The following is a 25,511-nucleotide window of genomic DNA, read 5'->3' as shown; positions in this document are numbered from 1 at the left end:
AACATGACCCATGTTCTTGGTGGGAGAGATGCATGGTCCATCACAGAGATCAAAATCCAGCTAGGGCTGACAGCCTCCTGCAAGAGAACGAGTCTTGCTCTGAGCTGAATCTCTGGGGGGTCTGGGCTTCCTGGTGGCATTCTCTGGCTCCTCTGGCCACACCAATTCATTTTCTCCCACATGCCTTTAAAAGTCCTTGCTCCCTTGAGACTGCTAAATGCAATACTGCCTGCCATATTAGTAAACAAAGGAGGTCACAGTCCTCAGTGATTGCAGCCACCACCTCATGGTGAGCTGGTGCGCCCTGAGGGAACTCAGGAAGGGAAAAGAATACCTGCAGCCATCAGACTGCAGCCACTCCCTCCGGTGCGCCCTGAGGAAACTCAGGATGTGGCCCAGACAGCTGAGGTGCATATCAAAGGAATGATTTCAGAAGCCCAGACTCTTGCATCTTCCCTTATATAGAAAAGCACTACATTCCTTAACCTGGGATATGTTTGTTTTTAATTAACAATCATCTTTTCTTAAAATATTTATTTATTTATTTATTTAGGCTGTGCCAGGTCTTCCTTTTGTGGACTCTTAGATGGGGAATGCAGGTTTCTTCATTGCGGCACACATGCAGGCTCTAGTTCCCCCACCGGGGATCAAACACAGGCCCCCTGCACTGGGAGCACACAGTCTTACCACTGGACCACCAGGGAAGCCCCTTAGCAATAATCGTTTGATGTTCAGACTACCCAGACTAACTTCTATATCACCTAGCTCCCCCCTCACTTCCTCGGAGCAGTTCTCTCAGGGTTGCTTGACATGTTGCCTCTAGGCCTGAAGTCCTAAAAATTCCCACCGAATAAAACATAACTCTCAACTTTCAGGTTGTGAATATTTTTTAATTCGACAAGACTCACGCTATCCCTGGCTTGTATTCGCTTGTCCACCACTGCCCAGTCCCTCCGCTTGTGGCATCAGGCTCGCAGTCACCATCCCCACCATGCCCATCACCTTCGAGCCAAGTACCCCCCCAGCTCCTCACCTATCAACTCCTGGACCTCGCGCCGCCCCCTCCGCCAGCCACCCCTGGGCCACCTCTGAAATCTGAAATCCAGACATCTCCCTCCCTGACCACAACCCCCAGTCCTCCCAGTTCGCAAGCCCCCCGCGCTGCCTCCATCACCTCTTCCCATCAGCTTCAATCCCACAGCCTGCCCTCCCTCCCTCCGTGGTACTTTTGTGGCACCCACAGGACAAAGCCCAATTCTGCACAAAACCAATGGGCCACCTTACTCTGCCCTGCAGCTGGGTTCCAGGGGCGGGGGCGGTAACCACAGAGCACGGTGGCCAGACGGGGAGCCCTAGAATGCCACAGGCTTCCAGGCTCACCATGCTCAGTGCCTCATCTCCTCCTCCAGCACGGTGCCCAGGGGTGCCAGGGAAGGAAGTGAGATGGGCTGGATAAAGTCTGAAAGAGCCTCTCCACCGAGGCAGGGCGGTAAACCAGAGAGTAACACAGCCCTTGTGCAGCTTCCAGGCGCCCAGAGAGGGGGCTGGCTGGTCCTCTCTTCTTACCTCCTCTCCCAGAGGTCACTTCCCTCTGAAGACTCCCAGCCTTCAGGCCTCCTCTTCACTCCATTCCTCTCCCTGCCCATTTACCTCCATCTAAGAGTTCATAAGATGTCCTGCACAGGGACCGCAGGCAGGATGAGCACTGAGCCAGGCCCTCCTCCCTCCATCCCCTCACCTGCAAGCTCAGACCTTCACGAAGCTCCTAGCTAAACCCCAATGAGCATCACAAAGCCCTTCATTACCGCAGGAAGCCTGTTACCTAGAGAATACAGGAGAAAGGGAAAGGGCCAGCTTTACAACAGGCCAGCTTCACCTCTTCCACATGCTGGAATCCACTTAAGAACATTAATGCAGCACCACCTGTAACCTCTTATCTTTACCCAAGAGATTCTGATTGAAGGGGTGGCAAAACTTCCCAAGATTCACTTTGGTTGTAAAAAATTTTTACAAAGTAAAAAAAAGAAAAAAAGGACCTGTAACTGTTTCTTTTCATGAAGAGGGGGAGGGGAAGAGGAGGGAAAGGAGAAAGAGAAAGGGAGGAGGTGGGAGGAGGGGAAACAGGCAGCAAGGAGGAGAGAAGACGAGTGGGTAGACAAAGAAAGGTGGAGGGAGGAAGGGGCACGAAGCGGGGAGAGGAAGAAAGAAGAAAGGTTGGGAGCAAAGGAAAGCTGAAAATGAAAGTTCTCTGACAGCGCCCTCTGGAACCAGAAAGCCTGCTGGCCCCTGTCTCTAAAGATTTCCCTGTTCTGGACATTTCACATGTGACCTGTGTGTCTGGCTTCTTTCGCCTAGCATACTGTTTTCAAGGATCACGCATGCTACAGCATGTATCAGTAGTTCACTCCTTTTTATTCCTGGACTATCTCCATGGTATGAACACACCGCATTTTGTTGACCCGCTCATCAGCTGACAGACATCTGGGTTGCTTCTGCTTTTTGGCTGTTGTGAATAATGCTCTTTGGAACACTCACATACAAGGTTTTATGCGGAATTATGTTTTCATTTCTCTTGGGTACATAACTAGGAGTAGAATTGGTAACTAGTATGTTTAATCTTTTGATTAAACAGTAACTAGTATGTTTAATCTTTTGAGGAACTACCAGGCTGTTTTCCCCAGTGCGAGCTTTCAGCTTTACTGCAACATCATGGGGGATTCTGAGCCAGAACCCCCAGCTAAGCTACTCCTCAACTCCTGACCCACAGACAAATGTGAAACTATAAATGTTTGTTGTTTTAAGCCGCCAAGGTTTCAGGAAGTTTGCTACACAGCAAGAGATAACTAATAGATGAGAATTAAACGAAGTTAGATGCAAAAGGTGTTTAGGACAGTCTAGCACATAGTAAGTGCTCTATCAATGTTAGCTACTATTATCACTGTATCTTCCCACCACAGGGCCTTTGCTCATGCTATCTTCACTGCCTGGAATGCTCTTTCCCTCCCTTCCTCCCTGCTAACTCCTACTTACCCTTCAGGTTTCTGCCTAAATACTGCTTTCCCACAGACGCCTTCTCAGAAATACAACTTCAGGGAATTCCCTAGTGGTCCAGTAGTTAGGACTCTGCACTTTTTCTGCCAAGGGCCTGGATTCAATTCCTGGTCAGGGAACTAAGATCCCAATAAGCTGCCTGGCATGGCTTAAAAACAAAAACAAAAACAAAAAACGCAACAATGCCACTTCAGAAATCCCCTTTTCACTATCTCTTAGCACCCTGCACGTCTGTGAATATCAAACATAGTCATAGTTAAATAGTAACTTGTGTAACTATTTTCAAGACATTTTTTCTCCTTCTGAAACATAAAAGAATCTCAACCTGGCATACCGCCCTACCCTCTGTGCACACAACAGAATCTCAAGAATACCTCTTAAAGGCCAACAACCCACTAGAAAAATGAGCAAAGACAAAAAACAGGCTGTTTGCAGAAAATGAAATAGAACAGAAAGGAGGCACAGACTCATTCATAATTAAAAAGAAAGAAAATAAGATGAAATACCATTTGTTATGACTATCTGATTAACCATGATGAAAAAGGTTGCTCAAACCCCAAAACTGCCACTTCCCCACACGGATGCTAGGTACTTAACGGGTGTGGCTCTCTGGAGGGCCGTGCTGAGATGCATACCAAATCCTAAATGCACATTCCCTGTTAGCCCACAGACATGCAGGATAAGTGACCCAAAAGATGTACATGCAAGAATGTTCTTCCCTGGGGCACTGTTCAAAAGCCAACACTGGAAACAACTTAAAGCATCCATCAAGGGAGGACTGACAAAAACAGCAGCTCTTGCTTGGCCACTGAGTGGCCAGTATGATTAACTCCCCTTAGAGCTGCTACCTGCACAGCAATGCTACCCGCAGGGGCAGTGCCTGCCTGCTCACTACACACACTACTGAGGCCAGGTCCACACAGCTACAACTGGAATCCAGACTCCATTATTTTCATTTTGTTTCTCCTTTGCATTACAGAAGGCATTACATTGATTCTTCTAAGACGATGTGTACAGAAGGATTTGTTACCTATTAATTCCTGGCTAATAAAGGAGGATTTACACAATGTTTGTTATTAAAAAAAAAAAAAAAAACATGTCTGAGAACTGCTGGTTTAAATAAATGGAAGATGATGATGATACAGCCAAACAATGAGCAACTGTGGAGCTATTTCAAAGCATAAGACAATATTCTACAGACTGTAATGAAACAATTGTAAGTAATAGTTAATTTTTTAATGCAGGTTTGGGTATATGGTATGATCCCACTTGTGTGTTTTAGAAAAAGGATTATGTGCATAAAAACTTCCTGGGATGATTTTTTTAATGGTTAAAGGGTACAGATGGAAAAGTGAGTGTTACTCTACGTTGACTATGCTTTGGTACAATTCCAAGTTTTACCATTTGCATGTGTTACTTTTGTCATTTAAAACCCTCGTTACATGAAATTATTAGAAGAGAAAAATCCACAATGAAGGAAGTTAAACAGGGTCCTAAAACAACACTGCTGGGTCTAAACCCCAAGGATGCCTGGTTTACGCGAGAGGACAGGCCACCCCACTCTGCACCTCCTTTAAGGGGAGGGTGACAACAGCACCTGCCTGGCAGGGTTGTGCTGAGAACAAAGCGAGTTTCCAGGGCAGGGCCTGGAAGGCTGCCAGGTACAGAGCAACTACTCAGCAAGTGTCAGCCTCTGTCAGGATCTGTGACGGCTAACAGTCACCTTAGCTGAGCCATGGGGTACCCGGATATCCGGCCAAACATTATTCTGGGTGTCTCTGTGAGGTGTTTTTGGATGAGATTAAGGTTTAAATCGGTAGACTGAGCAGAGCAGATTCCCCTCCATGATGTGGGCAGCCCTCATCCAATCCATTGAAGGCCTGCATAGAACAAAAAGGCTGACTCTCCCTCGAGCACGACAGAATTCCTCCTGCCTGACTGCCCTCCAGCTGACATCAGCTTTTTCCTACGTTTGGACTCAAACTGAAACAGGGCCTCTTCCTAGGATGGCGAGCCTGCTAATCTTTGGACTGGAAACACACCACTGGTTCTCCCAGGTCTTTGCCTTGCCAGATACAGATCTTGGGACTTGTTGGCCTCCATGACAGCATAAGCCAATTCCCTATGACATATATGCAATATAATCCACACATATATCCTATGGGTTCTGTTTCTCAGGAAAGTTCTAATACAAGATTTATGAAATTTGATTTGTTCCAGGCCTAATTACAGGTACAAAGTTTCCGTTCGTGACAGTTTCAGCTTGATTTGCTCAAGTCTGTCAATGTTCACACAAAGAAGAAAGTCAAGTTTCTCTGGACCATGAGTCCCAGAGTCACCAGTGGGCTGTGTGGCTGAGGGCACATTCAAACCCACCTGCAGGGCACACCCAGCACCCTCTCTTGCTAAATCCCTGGAAAGCCCCGACAGCAAATCTCGGCAGAGTGGGACAAACAGGGTGAGAAGGGCAGAGGCCCATGTCCGGCCCCTCCAGTCCCACTAAAGAGCACCCTGAACAAAGCGTGTGTGAAGTGACACTTGCTCTGATACTTGCAAAACAAATTAACGTAAATCCATTATGAAAACTTGGTACCTAAAGGAACACCCTTAGGAATGCTATTTGTGGCTGGGATCAATGTTCTGAAGCTCCTGCAAAGCACCCCTGATCAATGCTTTAATAAGATTACCCTTTATTTTTATTTTTTTATTTTTTAGAACTTTTATTGAGATACAGTTAACATATAATAAACTGCATATATTTAGAGCGTACAATTTGGTATCCCAATCTCCCAATTCATCCCCCCCCGAACCCTCCCCGCTTTCCCCACTTGGTGTCCATATGTTTGTTCTCTACCTCTGTGTCTCTATTTCTGCCTTGCAAACCAGTTGATTTGTACCATTTTTCTATAGTCCGCATATATGTGTTAATATACGGTATTTTTCTCTTTCTGACTCACTTCACTCTGTATGACAGTCTCCAAGATTACTCTTTACTTTTATTGTAATTTATTATTTGCCAGCTTCCTAAAATGGTTTAAAGTGGGCAAAGACGAACACCAATACATTAGGTACGTTAAAAACCTGCTTCAAATTCCAAACGAAAACCAATTAGGAGGATAAAAATATATCAGGCACCTGCAACTGTAGTCTCCAACCACATGTCAAGAATCCTACCGATACATTTTAACTAAATTTTACAGTACATGTCAAAACCTTGTCTGATAAATATTCTACTCACTCACCTAAGGATGAGAACAGAGGAGAAGCAAGGTCAGCTGGTGGCTCCCAAAATCATTTACAGCATGTTTAAAAGACAAATGTGACTGTTTTTGTGTTTTGCTGAAGATTAAATGTTAGCTCTAAAATCAGCATAACAAGGCCCTCCTCCTGCACTGCATTTGCAAAAGCAAACCAACTGCTAAATAGGGCCATTCCACTGAGAGAAGCAAAGAACACTTCTAAGTTACGAATTTGGAAAAAAATGTGTAATTCTCTATATTCTAATTCAAATTTGCTCACTCTGAAAGAAAGAATGTTTCACTGTCCATTCTTTTTTGTTTCATTTAGCCAAGGAGATACCATTTACATTATACATTTTCAATGGAAAACACAATAAAAACTTTATACTAGACAGGAATTGACAAGCAAGACTTTCCATTTAACTCATGAAACAAGTCCATAATACTTTATTTGAGCATGTTTTCAAAGGATAAATCATCAAGTCGGATGGCTTAAATCAGTAATAGAAAAGAAACAAATCCAAAATGGTGGCCCTGTGATGACAAGGACACCCAGACAGGAGACTTCCCATAAGCACAGTGGGAGCAATCCTGGCCGGGGTCACAGCGAGTCATTTCCACCTCTGCCCACCTCCAGGGCTCTGAGCGAGAGACCAGATCTCATATATGGACCTCAGCCAAAAAGCTGGCCTCAAATAGGTGCCAGCTGAACAGAATTACTGGACAAGCCTGAAGATACTTTAAATACATACACACCACACACACCACAGCATCTCCATAATCTCCCATCCAGCATCTCATCTGTCTTGAAGCCTAAAACTGAATGGAACAGGGCAAGAGGAGCTCACGCCTCCGAGGAATTCACTGGTTTGTGGCCCAGACAGACTGTGAGTAACTGTACAGACAGGACAGAAACCAGATGGGTCATCAACCATCGGGCTCTGATCAGCTTAGAGGAAGCGAGGAGAAACGTCAGCCCCACAGCAAAAGACAAGCCAGAGCAGACCTGGTTAGCAAGCTTGCCATCACCGGGGTGTGGATGGGAGGTACAGGGTCAAGCCTATTTAGTACAGAAAAAAAGAAAAGTGAGGGCAGAAAAGAGGGAAGAAGCTGGGGGGAGGGGGGGGAGACCCTGTCTGATTCTCTTCTTCACTTTCTGAAAACTTCCTTGCTGACTCAGACACCAGGTGAGGCTTTAAGAAAGCAGGATAAGACACAGGATGAGGGAAATCAGCAGGAGAGGCGAGAAGTGGCCTCAGAGATCTCGGTCAGCCACTGCAGACAATTTCAAAGGGCAAGGTGGTGGGAGTCCAGAAGCCCGGTCCCAACTCAGACCCGCTGCTCACAGCCCCGCAGGGGTCACCTGCCTCCCTTGAGCCTGGATGAGGGGCTGAGGGGTGAGCAGCCTGCGAGGTCCCTCCACTCTGCCTGTCGATGACTCAATTTCCCAGCACGGGTCCAAGGACAACGTGCCAAGCTGAACAGAAAAGCAGAGAAACAACGTCCCCTATAGCCCTTTCGCCCTCCCGGCCACAACTTTCACAAAGAAAAGCAACAGTGGACACGCCGGGCAAACACGCTTACCACATGAGCTTGTCCGAATAAGCCTGCCTGGGCAGAGTCCTGGCACAGGCTGGGCCCTCACGGGCTGCCCGAACTGAACTACCAATGCCATGTGCAGAAGGAAACTCCAACGGCAACTGAGAGAGAAGAGCGATCCTCCCTCAGCACCCAGCCGGGCAGCACCTCCACCGAGCTGCCTCCTGCACCTACTCAGCAGTTCTGAGTTTGCTTGCTGGGGCAAATCCTAAGACTTGCGTGCTGCCCTACAAGCACAATGGGTTACGTAACTCCAGGCAGCCGGGGCACCCTATCGGCTCATCTTGCTAAACCGCCCCAAGCAGAAGATGACGCACCCCAAAATGTGATATCCCTAGGTTGAGGAGAGGGAGAGGGGGAGCAGGGCTTTGGGGTGGGCATTGTGGCTTTGCCTAAAAATTAAAGAGGAACAAAAAGCCTGCTGTTCATCTCAGCGCTCCCCAGGAACTGGGGGTGGCGTGGATTTACCAGAGGCTGGATGCCAAGCGGTCTCCCAGGACTGCACTTGGCAAAGACCTCGGAGTCCACACACGCATTCTCGGGGATATGCCAGGTCTCTCGAGAATGTTTTCTGTTTTGTGTCTTCCTCTCAGTGATCAACAAATAAGGCTTTAACCTGATCGTGTTCTGCATCGTCTCGCTGCACCTTAAACACGTAACAGTGTCTGTGTTTACGCTCTTGTTTACCAAGCCACTGCCAAACCTGACAGCCCTGAGCTGTTTCTCAGCTCTCCTACGGTGCTTGCTACAGATGCTCCAGCAAAGAACCTCCAGCTACCACGCCCCACAGTGTTTGAAGTTTCAGCACTGAAATTCTGCCATCACTTTGCCCTCGGTTGTCACGTTCAAAGTGTAACCACTTTAACAAACTAAATGTTTCCTGGATTTTACTGGCACAGATGCCACTAGAATCCCAGGGATTAGCTCATGTATTTAGACAAATGAAGATGCAGTTGGGACACTGCCTTCTCCGAGAAGCCCTCCCAGTCTCCCCATCCTTTCCCCTCCAAGGCTCACCCAGGCACCCTCTGTGGTGCTCTGCCGTGTGCTGTGCTTATCTCTGGTCTAACCATACCGCACAGCCTATTTCCACTCACTCATCTGTCTCCCCAACTGGACCATGTTCCTTGGGGGGGTGGGTGGCAGGGAACACGTATCCCGGGGTCATGACCTACACGCAAGCCTCGCCTCTTAGAGCTCAGGGATCCTAGGCAGGATGCGGAACCTCTCCTGATTTAGTCTCTTTACCTGCACAAAAGGGACAACAGTCCCCACTTCATGGGGGTGCACTAAGAATTAAACGACACACTTCATTCACTCAGCAAATGTTTACTGAGCACTGGCCACATGCAGGTGCTCTTTCAGTCACTGACTCAGTGGTGCACAAAATCCTTGCCCTTAGCGAGTTTCTATTCTCTGCAAGTTTGGTCAACAACATACAAACACATAGTAGCTCATGGCTAAGTATGGGGAGAAAGCTAAAGCAGGTAAGGGAGATGGGAAAGGTGGTGGACCACTCTCTATGCAGGGGAGTCACAAAAGGCCTATAAGGAAATGCCATTTGGAGAACGTAAAGAAGGAATCAGGGGACTTCCCTGGTAGTCCAGTGGTAAAGAATCTGCCCTCCAACACAGGAGACGCAGGTTTGATCGCTGATCAGGGAACTAAGATCCCATATGCTGTGGGGCAACTAAGCCCGTGTGTCACAACTACTGAGCTCGCGTGCCTCAACGAGAGAAGGAAAAACCCTCATGCCACAACTAGAGAGAAGCCTATGCGTCATAACAAAGAGCTTGTGTTGCAACAAAAGATCCCGCATGCCTCAAAGAAGATCCCACGTGCTGCAACTAAGACCCAACACAGCCCCCCCAAATTAATTAATTAATTAATTAAATTTAAAAAGAAGGAATCAGGAGGACATCTGGGGTTTAGGTGATCCAGGTGCTGGGCAGCAGCAAGAACAAAGGCCCTCGGGCTTCCCCGGTGGCACAGTGGTTAAGAATCCGCCTGCCAGTGCAGGGGACACGGGTTCGATCCCTGGTCTGGGAAGATCCCACATGCTGCGGAGCAACTACGCCTACGTGCCACAACTACTGAGCCTGTGCTCTAGAGCCCATGAGCCACAACTACTGAAGCCTGCGAGCCTAAAGCCCGTGCTCCACAACAAGAGAAGCCACAGCAATAAGCCTGTGTGCTGCAACGAAGAGTAGCCCCCGCTCGCTGCAACTAGAGAAAGCCTGCACACAGCAACAAAGACCTAACGCAGCCAAAAATAAAATAAATTAATTAAAAAAGAAAAAAAAAAGAACCAAGGCCCTAAGGTAAGATGTTCCAGGTGTGTCCAAGAGTTAGTGAGGTGTGTCTTGAATGGAGTGAGTGAAGAGGAGATGGGTCAGAGGGGCACAGGGAGCCCTGCCACTTAGGCCACGGTCAGAAGGGAGCCCGCTGGAGGTCTGGAGCAGAAGAGTTATTTTTGTATTTAAAAAGCCGCTCCTCTGGCTGGGCAGAGATCGGACTGCACAGAGGCAAGCAGGGAAGCAGGAGGCCCAGTTAGGAGGCCATTGCAATAACCCAGGCGTGAGATGAAGGTGGCTCAGATCAGGGTAGTTACCGTGGGGCTGGTGAGAACCAGTCACATTCTGGACACACTGTGAACAAAGAGTCAACCGACCTCCCAGCAAACTAGGGTATGAAAGAAATACAGAGGTCACGGATGCCTCCAAGGCTTATGCAGCTGGAAGGACGAAAGTACCATTTAGAAAGACCGCAAGGAAAGCAGGTGGAGGAGGAAATCAGGAGCTCATCTTTGGCCAAGTTAGTTGGAGATGCCTATCAGAAGTTCAAGTGAAAATGTTGTATGTGGAGTCAGGCTGACACAGCTGGCCTTCAGGGGAAAGGTCCAGTCTGAGGACAGGAACTGGAGAGTGGTCAGTGTAGAGGCAGGTTCTAAATCCTGGAGCCTGCGTGAGATCATTTAGGGCGTGGTGTACCCAGGAGAGCAAAGGGCTGAGCCCCGGCGCCTCCAAGGTTCCCGGAGACAAGCAGCTAGCAAGGTCAGGACCCAAAGCCAAGGGAGGACTGTATTTCCAGGAGAAGGGGGCGGTCAGCAGTGTCAACTCCTGCTGAAAAGGCTAAGGATGGACCCCTGAACTGAACGAAGCCATGAGGACTGGGGGCATGCTGGGATCACAAGCCTGCTCACAGTGGACACGGGAGAAAACAGGAGAAAAAAAACAGGGTCAGCAAACCAAAGAACAGAGACACAGACACTGGCTGTGGGGAAAGCAGAGCAAAGAACGATTCTTTTTACGAAGAGAAAGATGGTAGCATGTTTTTGTGCTAACAGGAAAGATCTAGGGGCACGGAGAAACGGATGGCGTAGTGGAGAGAGGGCAGGTGCCAGAAGGGTGCCCTTCGGGACACAGGCAAGCGGCGGTAGGATTTAGTGCACAAGTGGAGCGGGGGCCGCGGGGGCCACCGGGAGCTCAGGGGTTCGGCACCCAGGGGGTCAGCTGGGATCCCGGCATCTCCGTGCCCCTCACACCCAGGAAGCTCTGGACATGGGGTGGGGGGGGGGCTCTCAACGCTCAACTGGTGAGAGAGAACGGCAAAAAACTCCTGGAAGAAAATCTGTACATTTCAAACTGTCATTGGGCGTTATCTCAAACAGCAGTACGAAAGCAAACAGGGCAGACAAGAGGAAAACTGGGCAAAAACCTGGATACGAGTGCAACTGCATGTAACCGTCATGCTTCTCACGGCTGTTCCCCACACCATCCCATACCATTCCCACGCGGAGCCCCCTCTTGTGCTGGCTCCAAGCGGTGGTCTCAATGATCCCTCGAGGAAAGAAAGAAGCCAGAGCTCCATGACAATGCGTTCTGGATAGCGGATGTTGCCAGTGCACTGGGGGGTGATCACCCTGTTTCCAGGACACTAGGAAGGCACGACTGACACAGGCATCTGTAAGAACTGGTGCCTGTGCAAAACTTGACTGTGTACAAAGGGTGCTGCAGGGAGCTTCCCAGTGCTGCAGCCCACAGCACCGTGGCATGTGATTTCCATCACACCTATCTCATGTCTGAAGAAACTGCGCCTCAGAGGGAGGAGCAGGCGGCCTAACTACACTGAGCACCGCTGGGGGCCGGGCACGCTGCCCTGGGCTCAGTGTTCCTGTCTTCAGTCTTGACGACAATTCCATGAGATGCTGTCCTCATCTCAGACAGCTCAGTTCTGAACGGCAGGTCTCAAGACCCCAAAGCTCTTTGCACTTTGGTAGTCCCTCCGTACCCTCCACATCCCTCCCCCAGACCCACTCCTGTGGCCCCACCATTTCCCAGTCCTCACTGACTCTGCCTGTCCCTGGCAGGGAGAAGCCCCCTTACCGGTGATGGTGCAGGCATCCCGGTACCCTCTGCAGCTGGGAGCATCTTCCACAGCCTCGCTTACATAGTGTTCCTCAGGGATGCCCGGGCCGCAGGCTAGGACTGCATGGTCGCACGCCTCTGAAGGGGGCACGGAGTTGGCCAAAGTGTCTTCGTGCAGAGCTGTGGCGTCCAGCTTGGCAGGTTTCACGGGGAGGTGCCCACTGCCATCGGGGGCCCCGCTGCCGGAGTCTGGGGCAGTCGGACAGACGGCCCCCGGGATGTTTGAAGCACCAGCAGCGGCTCCTCACGGGGAACCTACGGGACAATCCAGAGAGAGGAGCACAGTGACTGAGAGTCTCTGAAAGAAATGAACAAAATCTTCAGAAAATAAGGACTCCGAGATGATGAGGGATCAGGCTGCAAATTCTGTTTCCTCCAAGCCAAGGTATTTCCAACTGAATCCATCAGGTTTGATAAAAGAATTGCCAACTGAAGTTCCATTCGACCAATCAGGTACCAATGCAGACCAAAATACAGAGCGCTGGCTTCATTTACTAACTGAAACCTGTCTTGAAGCAGCTCTAAGCAAATCAACAGACTGGACCACAGCTAAAATGACACCTACCCTGAAATGAGCATACCCAGGTTACCTGGCAGCCACACGGAGTGTGGTAAGAGCTGTGGGTGAGCATCCTGGGGAAGACATGCATCCTTTTTTTTTTTTTTTTTTGCATACTTAATTATGTAAGATGTGGTATCTCTTTCAAACCCTTTCCAACCACCATACACTCTCAACTATCCAAGAGCTTTAAGGCATGACCCGACCTTAAGCTACAGCATGAAATTAGAGGACTCCTTTAAGAATATGATGCAAACTACACACCTTATGCCAAAAAAACACACTCAGGTTCAGGAAAACCAGCCCACTCCCATTGGCTCTTGGGGATCCAAGGACAGCAGGGTTAGACTCCGGGGACCCTCTCTTGGGGCCATTCTAGCAACATCAGCAGGTCACTCTCTCTAAGGGCCGCTCTAGCAGTATCAGTCTGGCCCAGGATCCACACGCCCATGTAAAACCTGGCTGGGACTACAAAATACCTGCTGGAAAAGGGACGGTGCATGGCAGAGGCTACTGGGGACCCCACTTGGCTTCAGTAACAGCAAACCGATGTACAAAAGATGTCTCCACACATTTCAGCACAGTGCTACTGTCTCAGACATTAACCTTCAATTCAACCACGGCCCCTTTCCTTCCAGCCCACCTCCACATACTACACACATGTGGGTAAGCACACATACCCCCAGAAAAACATGCCAAACACAAGCATTGTGAACAAGACAGAAAGCGTGAGGAACATTCTTTAGCACAACAGTTCTCCAAGTGTGGCCTGAGAACCCCCTGGGTTCCCGGAGACCAGTTTAAAGGGTCCGCAAAGTCAAAACGATCTTCTAAAGTACTTTTACGCTCATTCTCTCGTGCATGCACAATGGAGCTCTCCAGAGACGCCACGATGTGTGAGGACGCCCTTGCTCCGAAAGTTAATGAAGGGAACGTGTACTTATATATCCTTGTGGTTTAAAATTTTCTGTTTCGATTTCTAATACAATATATGTAAATCAAGGTAACACACATGAACAAAAGCTCTTTAGGATCCTCAATCATTTTTAAGGGGTCCTAGGACCAAGAAAGTTTGAGAATCACTGTTCTAGTACATGATGTATTTACAGTTCATTTTTTTGAAATAAGGAAAAAAGAGAAAAAAGAGGAAAGTTAACAGAGATTTTTACCCCACATGGTGTAGTCAGTGATGAAGGGAAACTACAGCCCTCAGTCTGTGACATTTTTCCCTCAATAGGAAGTTATTTACCAAAATACACCAAGAGTTCCTATTGTAAATGGTGATAAACTCCCTGCCCTCACTAAAACGAACACACAAATATAAAGTAGGAGGGGTACAGGAGCCTATACCTCCCTGGTGAAAAGCAATAGGGACGCAGAGATAAAAACCTGATTGTATTGATAAACATCTTGTCAGTGATTCAAGTACAGATAAATGGAGAAGCCGCCCAGTAAGAGAAAGCCTGGAATTCCCAAGCAGAACTCCCCAATATTCTGGGCAGCAAAGGCCTGAGGGGGTGGGCTAGAAGACCTTCCAGAAGGGAACCAAGCTACTGTTACATGCAAAATCACCAGAAAGACACTGTGAGATATTTAAAGACATAAAGACCCCAATCTTCCAGAGGAGCTCCAGGTACAGAGACCACACCATCTGGGTTCTCACTAATAAAGAGATCGACATAAAGAACTCAGAAGTGGGGCTTCCCTGGTGGCACAGTGGTTAAGAATCCACCTGCCAACGCAGGGGACACAGGTTCGAGCCCTGGTCCAGGAAGATCCCACATGGTGCAGAGCAACTAAGCCTGTGCGCCACAACTACTGAGCCTGTGCTCTGCAACTACTGAAGCCCGGAAGCCTAGACCCCATGCTCCGCAACAAGAGAAGTTACGGCAATCAGAAGCCACTGCACCACAATGAAGAGTAGCCCCTGCTCTCTGCAACTAGAGAAAGCCCGTGTGTGCAGCGACGAAGACCCAACACAGCAAATAAATAAATTTATATATATAAAAAAAAAAGAACTCAGAGGTGAGGAAGACAAGCTGAAGTAGGCATGGCAGTGAAATTAAACCAGGGACACTTAAAATTAATGTCTACTGGGCTTCCCTGGTAGCACAGTGGCTAAGAATCTGCCTGCCAATGTAGGGGACACGGGTTCGATCCCTGGTCTGGGAAGATCCCACATGCTGTGGAGCAACTAAGCCCATGAGCCACAACTACTGAAGCCTGAGAGCACCTAGCGCCCGTGCCCTGCAACAAGAGAAGCCACCACAATGAGAAGCCCACGCATCTCAACAAAGAGTAGCCCCAGCTCTCCACAACTTCAGAAAGCCCATGCACAGCAATGAAGACCCAACATAGCCAATAATTTAAAATAAATAAAATAAAAGTAATTAATACATGTGACTCACGAACCTGAAGCCTAGAAGAAGAAAAATAGGCAAAGGATATGAAGATTATCTCCGCTCCCCCCAAAAGAAATACACAAAGACACACACCAAACATTTTAAGGACCCTTAATTGTGATCCAAAAAAATCTCTTTATCAGAATGACAAAGATTTAAAAATTATAACTGTTCAATTTGATAAGAGTTTTAAGAAACTCATAGTGGGGGGAGGCGTAATAAATTTGAAGGGCAACCTGGCTAAATGCATGTGGCTCACTGGATGAGTGGACCAAGGGTGCTTACCACGGTGAAAGGCTAAGAACAAGTTAACACGTAACAGAGAGGATGGAGCAAATTACGGTGCAGCCACAGAGAAGTGAGCTCTACAGCTGGAAAAAAGGACATCTGAGAGCAGGTATGAACTGATCAACATGGAAGGATGCCCTACACAGAGAAATGGAAGATAATGAAGATGGACTCTAAAAGGTTTTAAAAACTCATTAACCAATTGAACCCTCAAATTTTCTTTAATCTGTACTTAGATGCATTCTATATGATCCTTACACAGAAGTCTGAAATACTTTCTCCCTTTGCAAAATGCCATTGTCCTACTGAAATCAATAGGGTTTTTTTCTTAATTGAAATATAGTTGACGTACCATATTCTGTTAGTTTCAGGTGTACTACACAGTGATGTGACATTTGCATACATTATGAAATGATCACCGCGATAAGCCTGGTAACCATCCGTCCCCACCAATTTATGTGGTTTTCAAAACAAAGGGTCAAAAATATAAAGATTTCTTAAAGAGGACTTCAACCATGGATTTTACAACTTTTGCTTTCATCTTCTATAAAATGGGGGAGTTGGCCTAAATCCCGATCACCAGCCCCAAATCACTACTGTCCCTCCTCCTAGTACCTTTGCTTCAACTTACTGTCACACGCTAACTCAGAAACATGTTGTTACAGACAAACAGTTCAAGTAAGTGCAAACATTTTCTAAGAAAACCCGCATTCTGGAGACACCAGCACGTGCTCACTCAAGCCTCAAAGGGAACTCATGCAACCACATTCAAGCCCAAAGTCCACTTTTTATGGGCAGCAACTGGCAAAGCCTTCAAAAGCTTGAGAAACCCTCTTTTTCTTTTCTTTTTTTTTAAGTAGAAGAGAACTATTCCAAGTGATTTATTTCATCTCAAATCCCAGTTAAAATAATTAAGCACACAGACGTGCATATTTAGTATTTACATGCATACCAACTTGAGGTCCATAAGATCCCATGATTTGTGAATTTTAATTCTCACCATATGACTTTTTTTTCAAAATAGTATTTTTGTTTTATTGTGGTTAAAAACACACAACATAAAATGTACCATCTTAACCATCTTTTTTTCCTTATTTATTTGTTTGTTTATTTATCTTTGGCTGTCAGGTCTTAGTTGCAGCATGCAGGATCTTTCCTCGCGGCATGCAGGCTCTTTGTTGGCGCCGGCTCTTCTTTGTTGCAGCGCACAAGCTCCTTTCTAGTTGTGGTGCTTGGGCTCCAGAGTGCGTGGGTTCTGTAGTTTGCAGCACACAGGCTCTCTTGTTGAGGTGCTCAAGCTCAGTAGCCCTGGATCTTAGTTCCCCCACCAGGAATTGAACCCACATCCCTTGCATTGGAAGGCGGATTCTTTACCACTGGACCATCAGGGAAGTCCCCATCTTAACCGTCTTTACGCTCAGAAGTGTTAAGTACATTGGTGTTGTACACCCCAACTCCAGAACTCTGCATCTTGCAGAAATGAAACTCTGTATCCATTAACCAACAATTCCCCATTTCCCACTCCTGCCAGCCCCTGGCAACCACCAGTATACTGTCTATCTCTATCTTTATGGGCTCACTACTCTTAAGTGCCTCTATAAGAGGAATCATACTGTATTTGTCTTTTTTGACTGGCTTAATTTCACTTAGCACAGTATCCTCAAGGTTCATCCACATGGCAGCATGTCAGAATTTCATTCCCTTTTAAAGGCTGAATAATATTCCACTGTACTGAGAAACCCTTTTTGAAGTAAAAAGATCAATCTTTAGCCCATGAAAATCTAGTGGGAAATAATCTAAATTTCTATCAGTACAAAAACAGTTATAAATTACGGCACTTCCAAATCACTGAATTTTACAAAATAAGATTATCCACCTAAGGCACTTACATCCATGCCAGGTACACATCACACTCTCAAAATAATCATTATCATTGAGAGTATAACTTCCAGATCCTTGGAATCAGGCACTCTTCTTGGCTCTCCCCCAGTATCCATATGCCAATATTTCCAAACCTATTATACCATGAAACCTTTCGCCACAGGATACCTGGTCCCGTGGCATTTATTTCATGGAACAGACTTCAGGGAAAGCTTCTCTGTATCTGGCAAACATCCATGCCTTCATCACCCCCCATTCAGGACTCATCTCTCCCACAGGCTGTGAGCTCCTTGAACGCACGGGCTGGCCCTGGCACCTGTTACATACTTAGCAAACACCTGCAGAATAGGTAATCATGAATGAAACAAGGGGTTTGGTGCAAATGACCACGAGGATTTCCTGAAGTTACAAAACTGCGGTTCTATAATCCACACAGGAACCAAAGGGTCACAACTCCCAAATTACACATAGCGAACCCTGAAGATTCGCAGAAATCAACGGGGAAACTTTCCGAAACACTCCTGAGGTGTTCCAGGGATGCAGACCACCTCCCATGGGCCCTTCAGGATGGCTCCAAATGAACCTCACTTCATCCTTTCCAATTCAGATCAACATATTCCAAATGTGCTGTCATGACTAAACATGTAAGATCATCTACATACAACAATTCAGGAATCAGGAAGCCTCATTTATAGACCAAAATCTGGGTTGTAAGTCCCTCACCCAGTTTCTAGAAGAGTCAGAGCAGGTGCCCTCTGAGGAGACCCAGGGACCGTGGAGTGCTGAGTGGTGCTGAGAAGGACATCGTAACGACTCAATTTCCCAGGACAGCTGTTAATCAGTGTTTTTATTCATAATGCATTTTTTTCTGCTGTTAACTTAGACTCTCTAAGAGTTCAAGGATCAGAAATTAACAGAGCCAGGCATCTGATCAGACTCTCATAGGAGGCAAGCAGCCACTGCAGGGGAGGCCACCCCACACATGGCCCCAAAACATCGTTTGGGAGAAGAGGAGAGAGATGAGTTCCTGTAGGTCTTGAGCCACAGTTTCCTCCTCTCTGGGGTAATAATTCCCACACCTCTCAGACTGTTAAATGGATTATGGACACGGACACAAATAAAGTACCCAGCATGGTGCTAAGCACACAGCAAACCCTCCAATTTTACACACTCTCAAATGGGTCACTTCCCCCTCAAAATGATTCATTTACTAAGAAAAGTGACCCTTGCATGTTCCTAGATTTGTACAATTTCCTACACCAGTATTCTATAAGGCGGGGAACAACTGTAAAATCTTAATATCAACTTTTATCGAGACTTATGGTGTGCGCCAGATACTGTGCCAAGTGCTTTGGAATCTCTAACTTCTACCACCTGCCACCGGGTCACCTCCCTCTTAGCTGAGTATTGTTACCAGTCCCATTTTACCGTTGAGGACAAGAATGCTCAGAGAGGTTCAGTAACTTTCCAAAGGTCACAGAGCAAGCAAAAGGGGGAATCCTCGTCTGAGCCAAGTGATGGGAACCCCACGGGGAAACGATCCTTGGCACCTGGTTACTGCCCCTCACTCTAACGTACGCAGGCATTTCCGAGGCTTCACACAGGGTTCAGGAACAAAGCAGCCGCAGCCCTGGATGCTCTCTGGCTCCAGCCAACCCTGGCACACCAAGGAAAAGCCTCCTTTCACGCAGAGGAAACAAATGAGGCTTAAGCGAAGTGACAGTGGACAGTCCTGAGAGATGAAAGCGCCTCTGTCTTACTCCATTCTGCTTGGGGAGCCTGCGGGAAGGAGAGATTTTTCTTTGCAGAGGAGTGAGAAATTCTGCAACCTGGTCAAATTTTCAGCAAAAGAGGTGCCAGGAAAAGAAGTAGGAAAAAGTACACAAGGAGACAGGCAGTTTTGCATTTGAGCTGAGAGGGTTCTCTTGCCTCTCGCCTGGGGCCCTTGGCCCAGGTCCAGGGTGCCTCACTCTTCTCCTCCACTCGTGGTCAACGATTCCAGCCCCCAGGGCTGTCAAAGAGGACTGACCAAGCTGCTCAAGCCTAACCCAGTTTGCTGCTGACAGAATACACGTGTGCATATTCCTATGATTTCCTTCCTCTCCAGGATGGAATTTTTGTGGCTCAAGAACCTGAGCAAGGGCTTCCCTGGTGATACAGTGGTTAAGAATCCGCCTGCCAATGCAGGGGACGTGGGTTTACCTCTGGGCCGGGAAAATCCCACATGCCATGGAGCAACTAAGGCCATGGGCCACAACTACTGAGCCTGCACTCTAGAACCTGTGACCCACAACTATTGAGCCCATGTGCCGTAACTACTGAAGCCTGCACGCCTAGAGCCCATGCTGCACAACAAGAGAAGCCACTGCAATGAGAAACCCTTGCACCGCAACAAAGAGTAGCCCCCGTTCGCCACAACTCGAGGAAGCCCGCGCACAACAATGAAGACCCAATGCAGCCAGAAAAAAAAAAGAATAAACAAAACAAAATCTTTAAGAAAGAAAAAAAAAGAACCTGAGCAAAAACTCCGAGAGCTGTGTGACCCGGAGGGGGTGTCGCTCTGCTGGGCATCAGCCACCTCACCTGAACAAAGAAGGGGCTGAACGAACGTCAAAAAGCCAGTTGCCCTGCAGCTAAGCCATGCCAGGAGCCCCAAAAGCAGGCAGGCAGAGCTGCGGGAGGTCTTCTGTGTCCTAGTCCGCCCCTCCCCCACTCCCTCAGTGCTATTAGCAAGAACCCTCTACCACACACACACACACACACACACACATGTAGGTAACTTCTGGCAGGAGAGCCAAGTGATGTTGCGCAGACACAGCTGCCCTTTGTGAACACCTGTTTCCCAAGCGCTAAAGGAGGAGCTTCCTCCAGGACAAACTCAGAGGTTGTCACAAGAAAACCAGAACAGAGCTTCGGAGTTAGAGGCCCAACAGGTGACAAGGAGAAGCCCATCCTGGGTGACCCCCTCCGTGGTCAGTCGATGCCTGAGCTTTCAAGGTTTATATTTTTGGGGCAGAGGTAGCCAATACATCTGGGGACTGACTTAATGTCACAGTTCAGTAATTCTGAACAAACAGGTCCCAGTATAGCAAAAGTTTTCAGAAAGGGACAGATTGTTCACCAGGATATCAGCCCTCTATTGCTACTGTGACAAACTGCCACAAATTCAGTGGCTTGAAATAGTCATTTATCAAGTCACAGTCCTATAGGTTAGCAGTCCCAAAGGAGCCTCGCCAGGCGCCAGCCAAGGCATCAGCAGGGCTGTGCTCCTTCCTGGAGCTCCAGGGAAGAACCCATACCCAAGTTTATTGAGGTTGTTGGCAGAAATCAGTTACTTGTGGTTGCAGGACTGAGGACTGTATTTCCATGCTGGCTGTCAGCCAGGGGCTGGTCTTTTTTCCTAGAGGTTTCTCATGTTTTCCATGGGCTCCTAGAGGCCTCTCTCCAGTCCTTGCACATGACCCCTACATCTCAGAGCCAGCAAAGACATGTCAAATCCTTCACACACACTCTTATCTTCTCTTTCTGCTGCATTTTTCTAGCTTCCTTTTCTGTTTTTAAAGGCTCATGTGATTACACGTAGATAATTCAGAACAATCTCCCTTTCTTAAAGTCATGTGATCAGTAACCTTAATTCCATCTGCAAAGTCCCCTCATAGCAGTACCTAGATCATTACTGCCTGACTGATTAACCAGGGCACAGGAATCTTGAGAGAACAATTTGAGAATTTTGCCTCCCACAAGGGCCTTTGGTTCTAAAGGCACAGCATGCTTTAAAAGCCTCTAAGTTGCCCCCAAGACTAGTGAGAAGGCAACCCACAGTCAGCCCATTAGCCATCTAGACCCTTTCGGCCCCAGAGGAAGATGATTTAGATCCAACAATGGGTACCACACAGGACTGGGTTTAGTCCCAGCTCAGCCACCCCCTGGGTCAGGTTTCAAGACGGCTCATCTACAAAACGTGGGTACCACCAACTGGCTGTCAAGTTGCCGGAAGGAGCTGACAGAAACAAAAGGATATGGCCTGCCAGGCCAAGGACAGCAGGTCTGAGACCAAACCAAAAGCCTGGAGACCTGCCTTAAGGATCACAAGCATTAAGCACCTGAACATGCAATGGAGACACCTTTTTACCACACTGTTTCTATGGGATAATCACATGAGACCAGGGAACGTGCGGGCTGCGGATGGTCCTAAAGGAAAAGAGCCATTTGGAATCAGGATGAGCACCCCAGAACCTTGACACACGCTTGAGGCCAACTCGCCCCCAAAGGATCCTGGCTAAGGCATGACTGACACCAGGGTTTCCCCCGCTTTGGGCAGGGCCATCTGCTTTGATGCCATCTTCCAACTGCTTCTCTGAGCAAACTGCTGCCTGCTTAGAAGGTGATGAGATGAACACGTGCTTTTGAAGGTGCAGAGAGCCCCAGCATTCCTTGCAAAAGGAGCTATGGGTCTGGCACTGGGCTTGGCCATTTATATGTATAATCTTGTTTAAGGCTCACAGCCTATAAAGTAATAACAGTATCTGCTTTTTTACAGGAGAGAAAACAGGCTCAGAGAGATTAAATAACGTGCCCAGGATGTGAACCTAGATTTGAACGGCTCCAAAGATGCTGCTCTACTACAGTTCTGAGGGTATTGTGCTCACGCGCTTATAGCTGTTCGAAGCCCAGTGGAGAATCAGCCACATGGGATCCTTGACCAATGATCATTCTCCCGCATCGACCCATTGTCTCTCCAAACAATGCTCTTGCCATAACAGAGGCAAAGGCACTCAAAGCAAAGACCCCACTGAGACCACTCAAGTCTGTATAAGAAATATGCACACCCCAGACAGCCCAAAGATGGGGGTCTGACCCCCGGGGCCATGCTGGGCTTGCAGACAGCTTATGGCCGACCGCGCAGGTCTGCTCCTCCTCTACTTTTCCATCATATCACTCCCCCCTTCATCTGACCTTTCTGGCTACCTCCTTAAATAACGAGACAAGGGGCTAAGGAGTGGAAAATATCACGTAAGAGTTGAACAGCTGGAGGAGGAGGAGATGAGTTGCAGTTTTGCAGCAGCAGTGCCAGGTGGGAGAAAGAACAGGGCCGCCAAGAAGCAGCCGCTGGCCCTACAGCACAACGCTGCTCACTGTGGGCTTTCACATGCGTAATGCCATTTGTCCCGTAAGATAAGTCTACGCCACAGCTTCGTAGAACCCTTCCCCACCTGCGAGGTGGGGAAACATTAAGTGACCTGCTCAAAGTTTTCTCTCAGATGATGGTAGAAGCAGGACTGGAAGCATTTATTATTTACTCAAAATTTTCAACTACTGCTACACCATGCTGCAAGAGGAAGGAGCATCTTGGGAGAGGGCATGTGAGACCACCCACAGAAGGAGGAATAATACTTGGAGGAGCTGATATCAGCAACTACAGCCAGAAAGTCAGAGCCACATGGGACAACCAAAAGCACAGGAAAGGAGATGCCATATGGTCTCCAGGACAGCTATCAGGGCCTCCTATGAGAGCCCCTGAGGGTCCCTAAAAAAGGAGAGGTCAGGACAGCTGGAGGCTAAGGCAGATACTGTCAAGGTTTCCACTAGGATGACTGAAGCAAGAACTTGAGCGTGGAATGGGGGGCTTCACGGGTGCGCATGTCACATGTACCCAACACCCGTGCCTGTCATATGTGTCCGTCACGTGTGCCTGATCCATACACCCAACAGGTGTGCCCATCACGTGTGCGGCACCCATCACGTGCACGGCGCCCATCACGTGCACCTGACGTGTCGGTCACGAGCTCGGCATCCATCACGTGCAGCCATCACGTGCCCCCGACCCAACATGTGCGCCCAAGACCAGTGTGGCACCCTCACATGTCTTTCCTCCCTTGATCTCTCTCACTCTCTCTCCCCCATGCTCTCATGCCCAGACACACTCAAGCACACATGTGTACCAACATATTTTTTTTATTTCATACACGTGTGAAATAAATGCCATGTTTAGGCCTATACTGTTCTCTAGCCCTGAAGGTGAATCTTCCCCAATTTTTTTCATCAAGAATCACTCGAAGAAAATCTCTATCACTCAAGGCAAGTGGAGAAAAATGACTCCGACCCAGCTTAGTCCCATCCCATAACTCAGCCTTCTCTTTCTAAAGTGTGCTAAAGACAGAAGCAAACCCACCAACACAAGGCGCTGTGCCCTGCAGATGCCTAAGAAGTAAGGACAAATCCATTTCATCAATCAGGTCTCATCAAATGAAAACTGTCATGTGACCAAATTCCATTTCCAAAAATAATTCTGCTGCAATCCAGAGAACAGAAGTGCCCAGCCACACGGCCTTCTGTAAGCCCAGCACCGTCTCCCAGAATAAGGAAGAAAGGAGAATAAAAAGGCAGTGCGCTCTGACAGCCTTACGTAACAGTCCCCGGCTCTCCGGCTGGCAGCAGCAGATTTATAACGCGCCATAAATAGCTCCCTCTCCGGGGAAAGGAGACCAGGCTGGGAGGCTGAGCTCCAGAGCCTCGCTGACAAACTGCCTCTCCTCTTTCCCCCACAACGGAACCTTCATGTGTCTTGCAGCACAAAGCGAGTTCAGGGAGAGCAGCAAGCCCAAGCTCAGCACAGACACGAGTCACCTAAGAGACCCTAAAAGCTGAACAAGACAGTCCGCGAGTACTGTCTCCCAAGCCAGTGTAGGAACCATAACTACAGTACGGTCTTCTGCAAACAGGCCCCCCAGCATGCTAGGCCAACAGGGCTGCTCTGTGCTCCCAAACCAAGTCGGGACAAATAGTGGCCTCTGGACATTTCATTCTGCCAGCCAGGGAGTGTGAGGCCAGCCTGCCAGGTGGTGGGCAGGCTGGCGGTGGTTCTTGGTGGAGCAGCCTGGCCCGTATGACCCCTGCCCCGATTCTAATCCCCATCAGAAAATCCGGATCTGCCACAGAGTCCTCTCCACATTCCCAGGTCCAGGGAGAAATCCTAGGGGCTGGCCAAAGCTGGGCAGGGTGGCAGGCGTGGGAACCTCATCCCAAATCCCTGCGGAATGGCTTGTTGGAAATCTCTGCAATTCCAGGCTGGAAAGCTGTTGCTCTGAAGAGGAGAACTTTCCCTAAGAAGACTCAAATGTCCTAAATGAGGAAGCCCTGCAGCCCGCACTGCATGTGCTGTCACTTCGAAGGGGGGTGGGGCCTCTGGGGAGCAAGAAATGGGGAGAGAGAGAGTTGGGGTCCATGGGGAAGGCAAGTGCAAGAGGTCTATTAGTAAACTTCACCAGCCAGAACAGCGGCTGCACAGCTGTCACACTCGAGAATGAAGTTAATATAGTAACCAGAGTAAGAATGAGGCCCAGGAATGCGGGGCAAAGGTGAGAGAGGAAGAGGGGGGATGAGAATAGTTCTCTGTACATGACCCCTTCTTAGGTCCCAGCTTTTACTGCACTCACTCCCCTGGGGGGAGTCTGGCTTTTAAAAAATCATAATGACTCCAACAAGGAAAAGAACACGAATGCTTCCCGGTTCCTGCAGCGACCGTGAGCCCGGACAGGCCTGGGTGCGTTACTCCAGGGAATGCTGACATAGAACTCACAGCAGCCTGCAGGCCTGCATCCTGACCCTCCTCCAGTTGCTGACGGGAAAACTGGGGCTGGAGGCAACTCCCCACAGTCCCAAGAACCTAGAGGTGGGGCTGGTGTCGAACCCAAGCGTGTTTAACCTGAACGTCTCAGCACATGGCAAACACACCAATAAATGCATAACATCAATATCAACCTAGCTCACGGTATTCTTCTCTTACCACTTATGTAGATCTAAAATCTTCCAAAAGCAGTTGGGACATGAAAAAGAGCAATCTACATGAAAAAGAAAAATTTGAAGATTATAAGAGAATGTCAAGTTCAAGACAAATGCTTTCAAAGAAATCACGAAGATCATTTTACACTGAAAAATGTTAACCTCCCCAATAAAAATGTTCATGTAGGAATCATTATGAGAGCAAATTCAATAACAGTTTCCAGGAGAAAAATTACAAGTAATCAGCGAAATGAAAACAGGACTTCCCTGCTGGTGCAGCGGT

The 25,511-nt window shown here is 48.1% G+C and overlaps 2 protein-coding genes across 6 annotated transcripts in view; both read right to left on the bottom strand.

Moving 5' to 3' along the window:
• TRAK1 (trafficking kinesin protein 1) overlaps positions 1-12,456 on the bottom strand; it is a 100,988-nt gene extending 88,532 nt beyond the window's left edge. For 3 of the 5 annotated variants that reach the window (XM_057704527.1, XM_057704530.1, XM_057704535.1), the window contains exon 1: positions 7,875-8,045. In XM_057704527.1, the coding sequence (XP_057560510.1) occupies positions 7,875-7,965 (91 nt within the window). In that variant the 5' untranslated portion in view covers positions 7,966-8,045. Of the gene's footprint in view, positions 1-7,874; positions 8,051-12,274 lie in introns of those variants that run through there. The other 2 variants (XM_057704534.1, XM_057704536.1) reach the window with 2 other exon arrangements.
• The window catches only part of LOC130834444 (proline-rich protein 2-like), a 59,207-nt gene continuing 46,149 nt past the window's right edge, over positions 12,454-25,511 (bottom strand). The window contains exons 3-4 of the mRNA XM_057704612.1: positions 25,233-25,287; positions 12,454-12,571 (exon numbers count right to left, since the gene is read on the bottom strand). Of these exons, the coding sequence (XP_057560595.1) occupies positions 25,236-25,287 (52 nt within the window). The 3' untranslated portion in view covers positions 12,454-12,571; positions 25,233-25,235. The remainder of the gene's footprint in view (positions 12,572-25,232; positions 25,288-25,511) is intronic.

The sequence above is a fragment of the Hippopotamus amphibius genome, chromosome 13 (genome assembly GCF_030028045.1).
Source record: "Hippopotamus amphibius kiboko isolate mHipAmp2 chromosome 13, mHipAmp2.hap2, whole genome shotgun sequence".
Taxonomy (NCBI): domain Eukaryota; kingdom Metazoa; phylum Chordata; class Mammalia; order Artiodactyla; family Hippopotamidae; genus Hippopotamus; species Hippopotamus amphibius.
The sequence above is the reverse complement of the archived record's forward strand: the minus strand, read 5'-3'. Positions and strand labels throughout refer to the sequence as shown.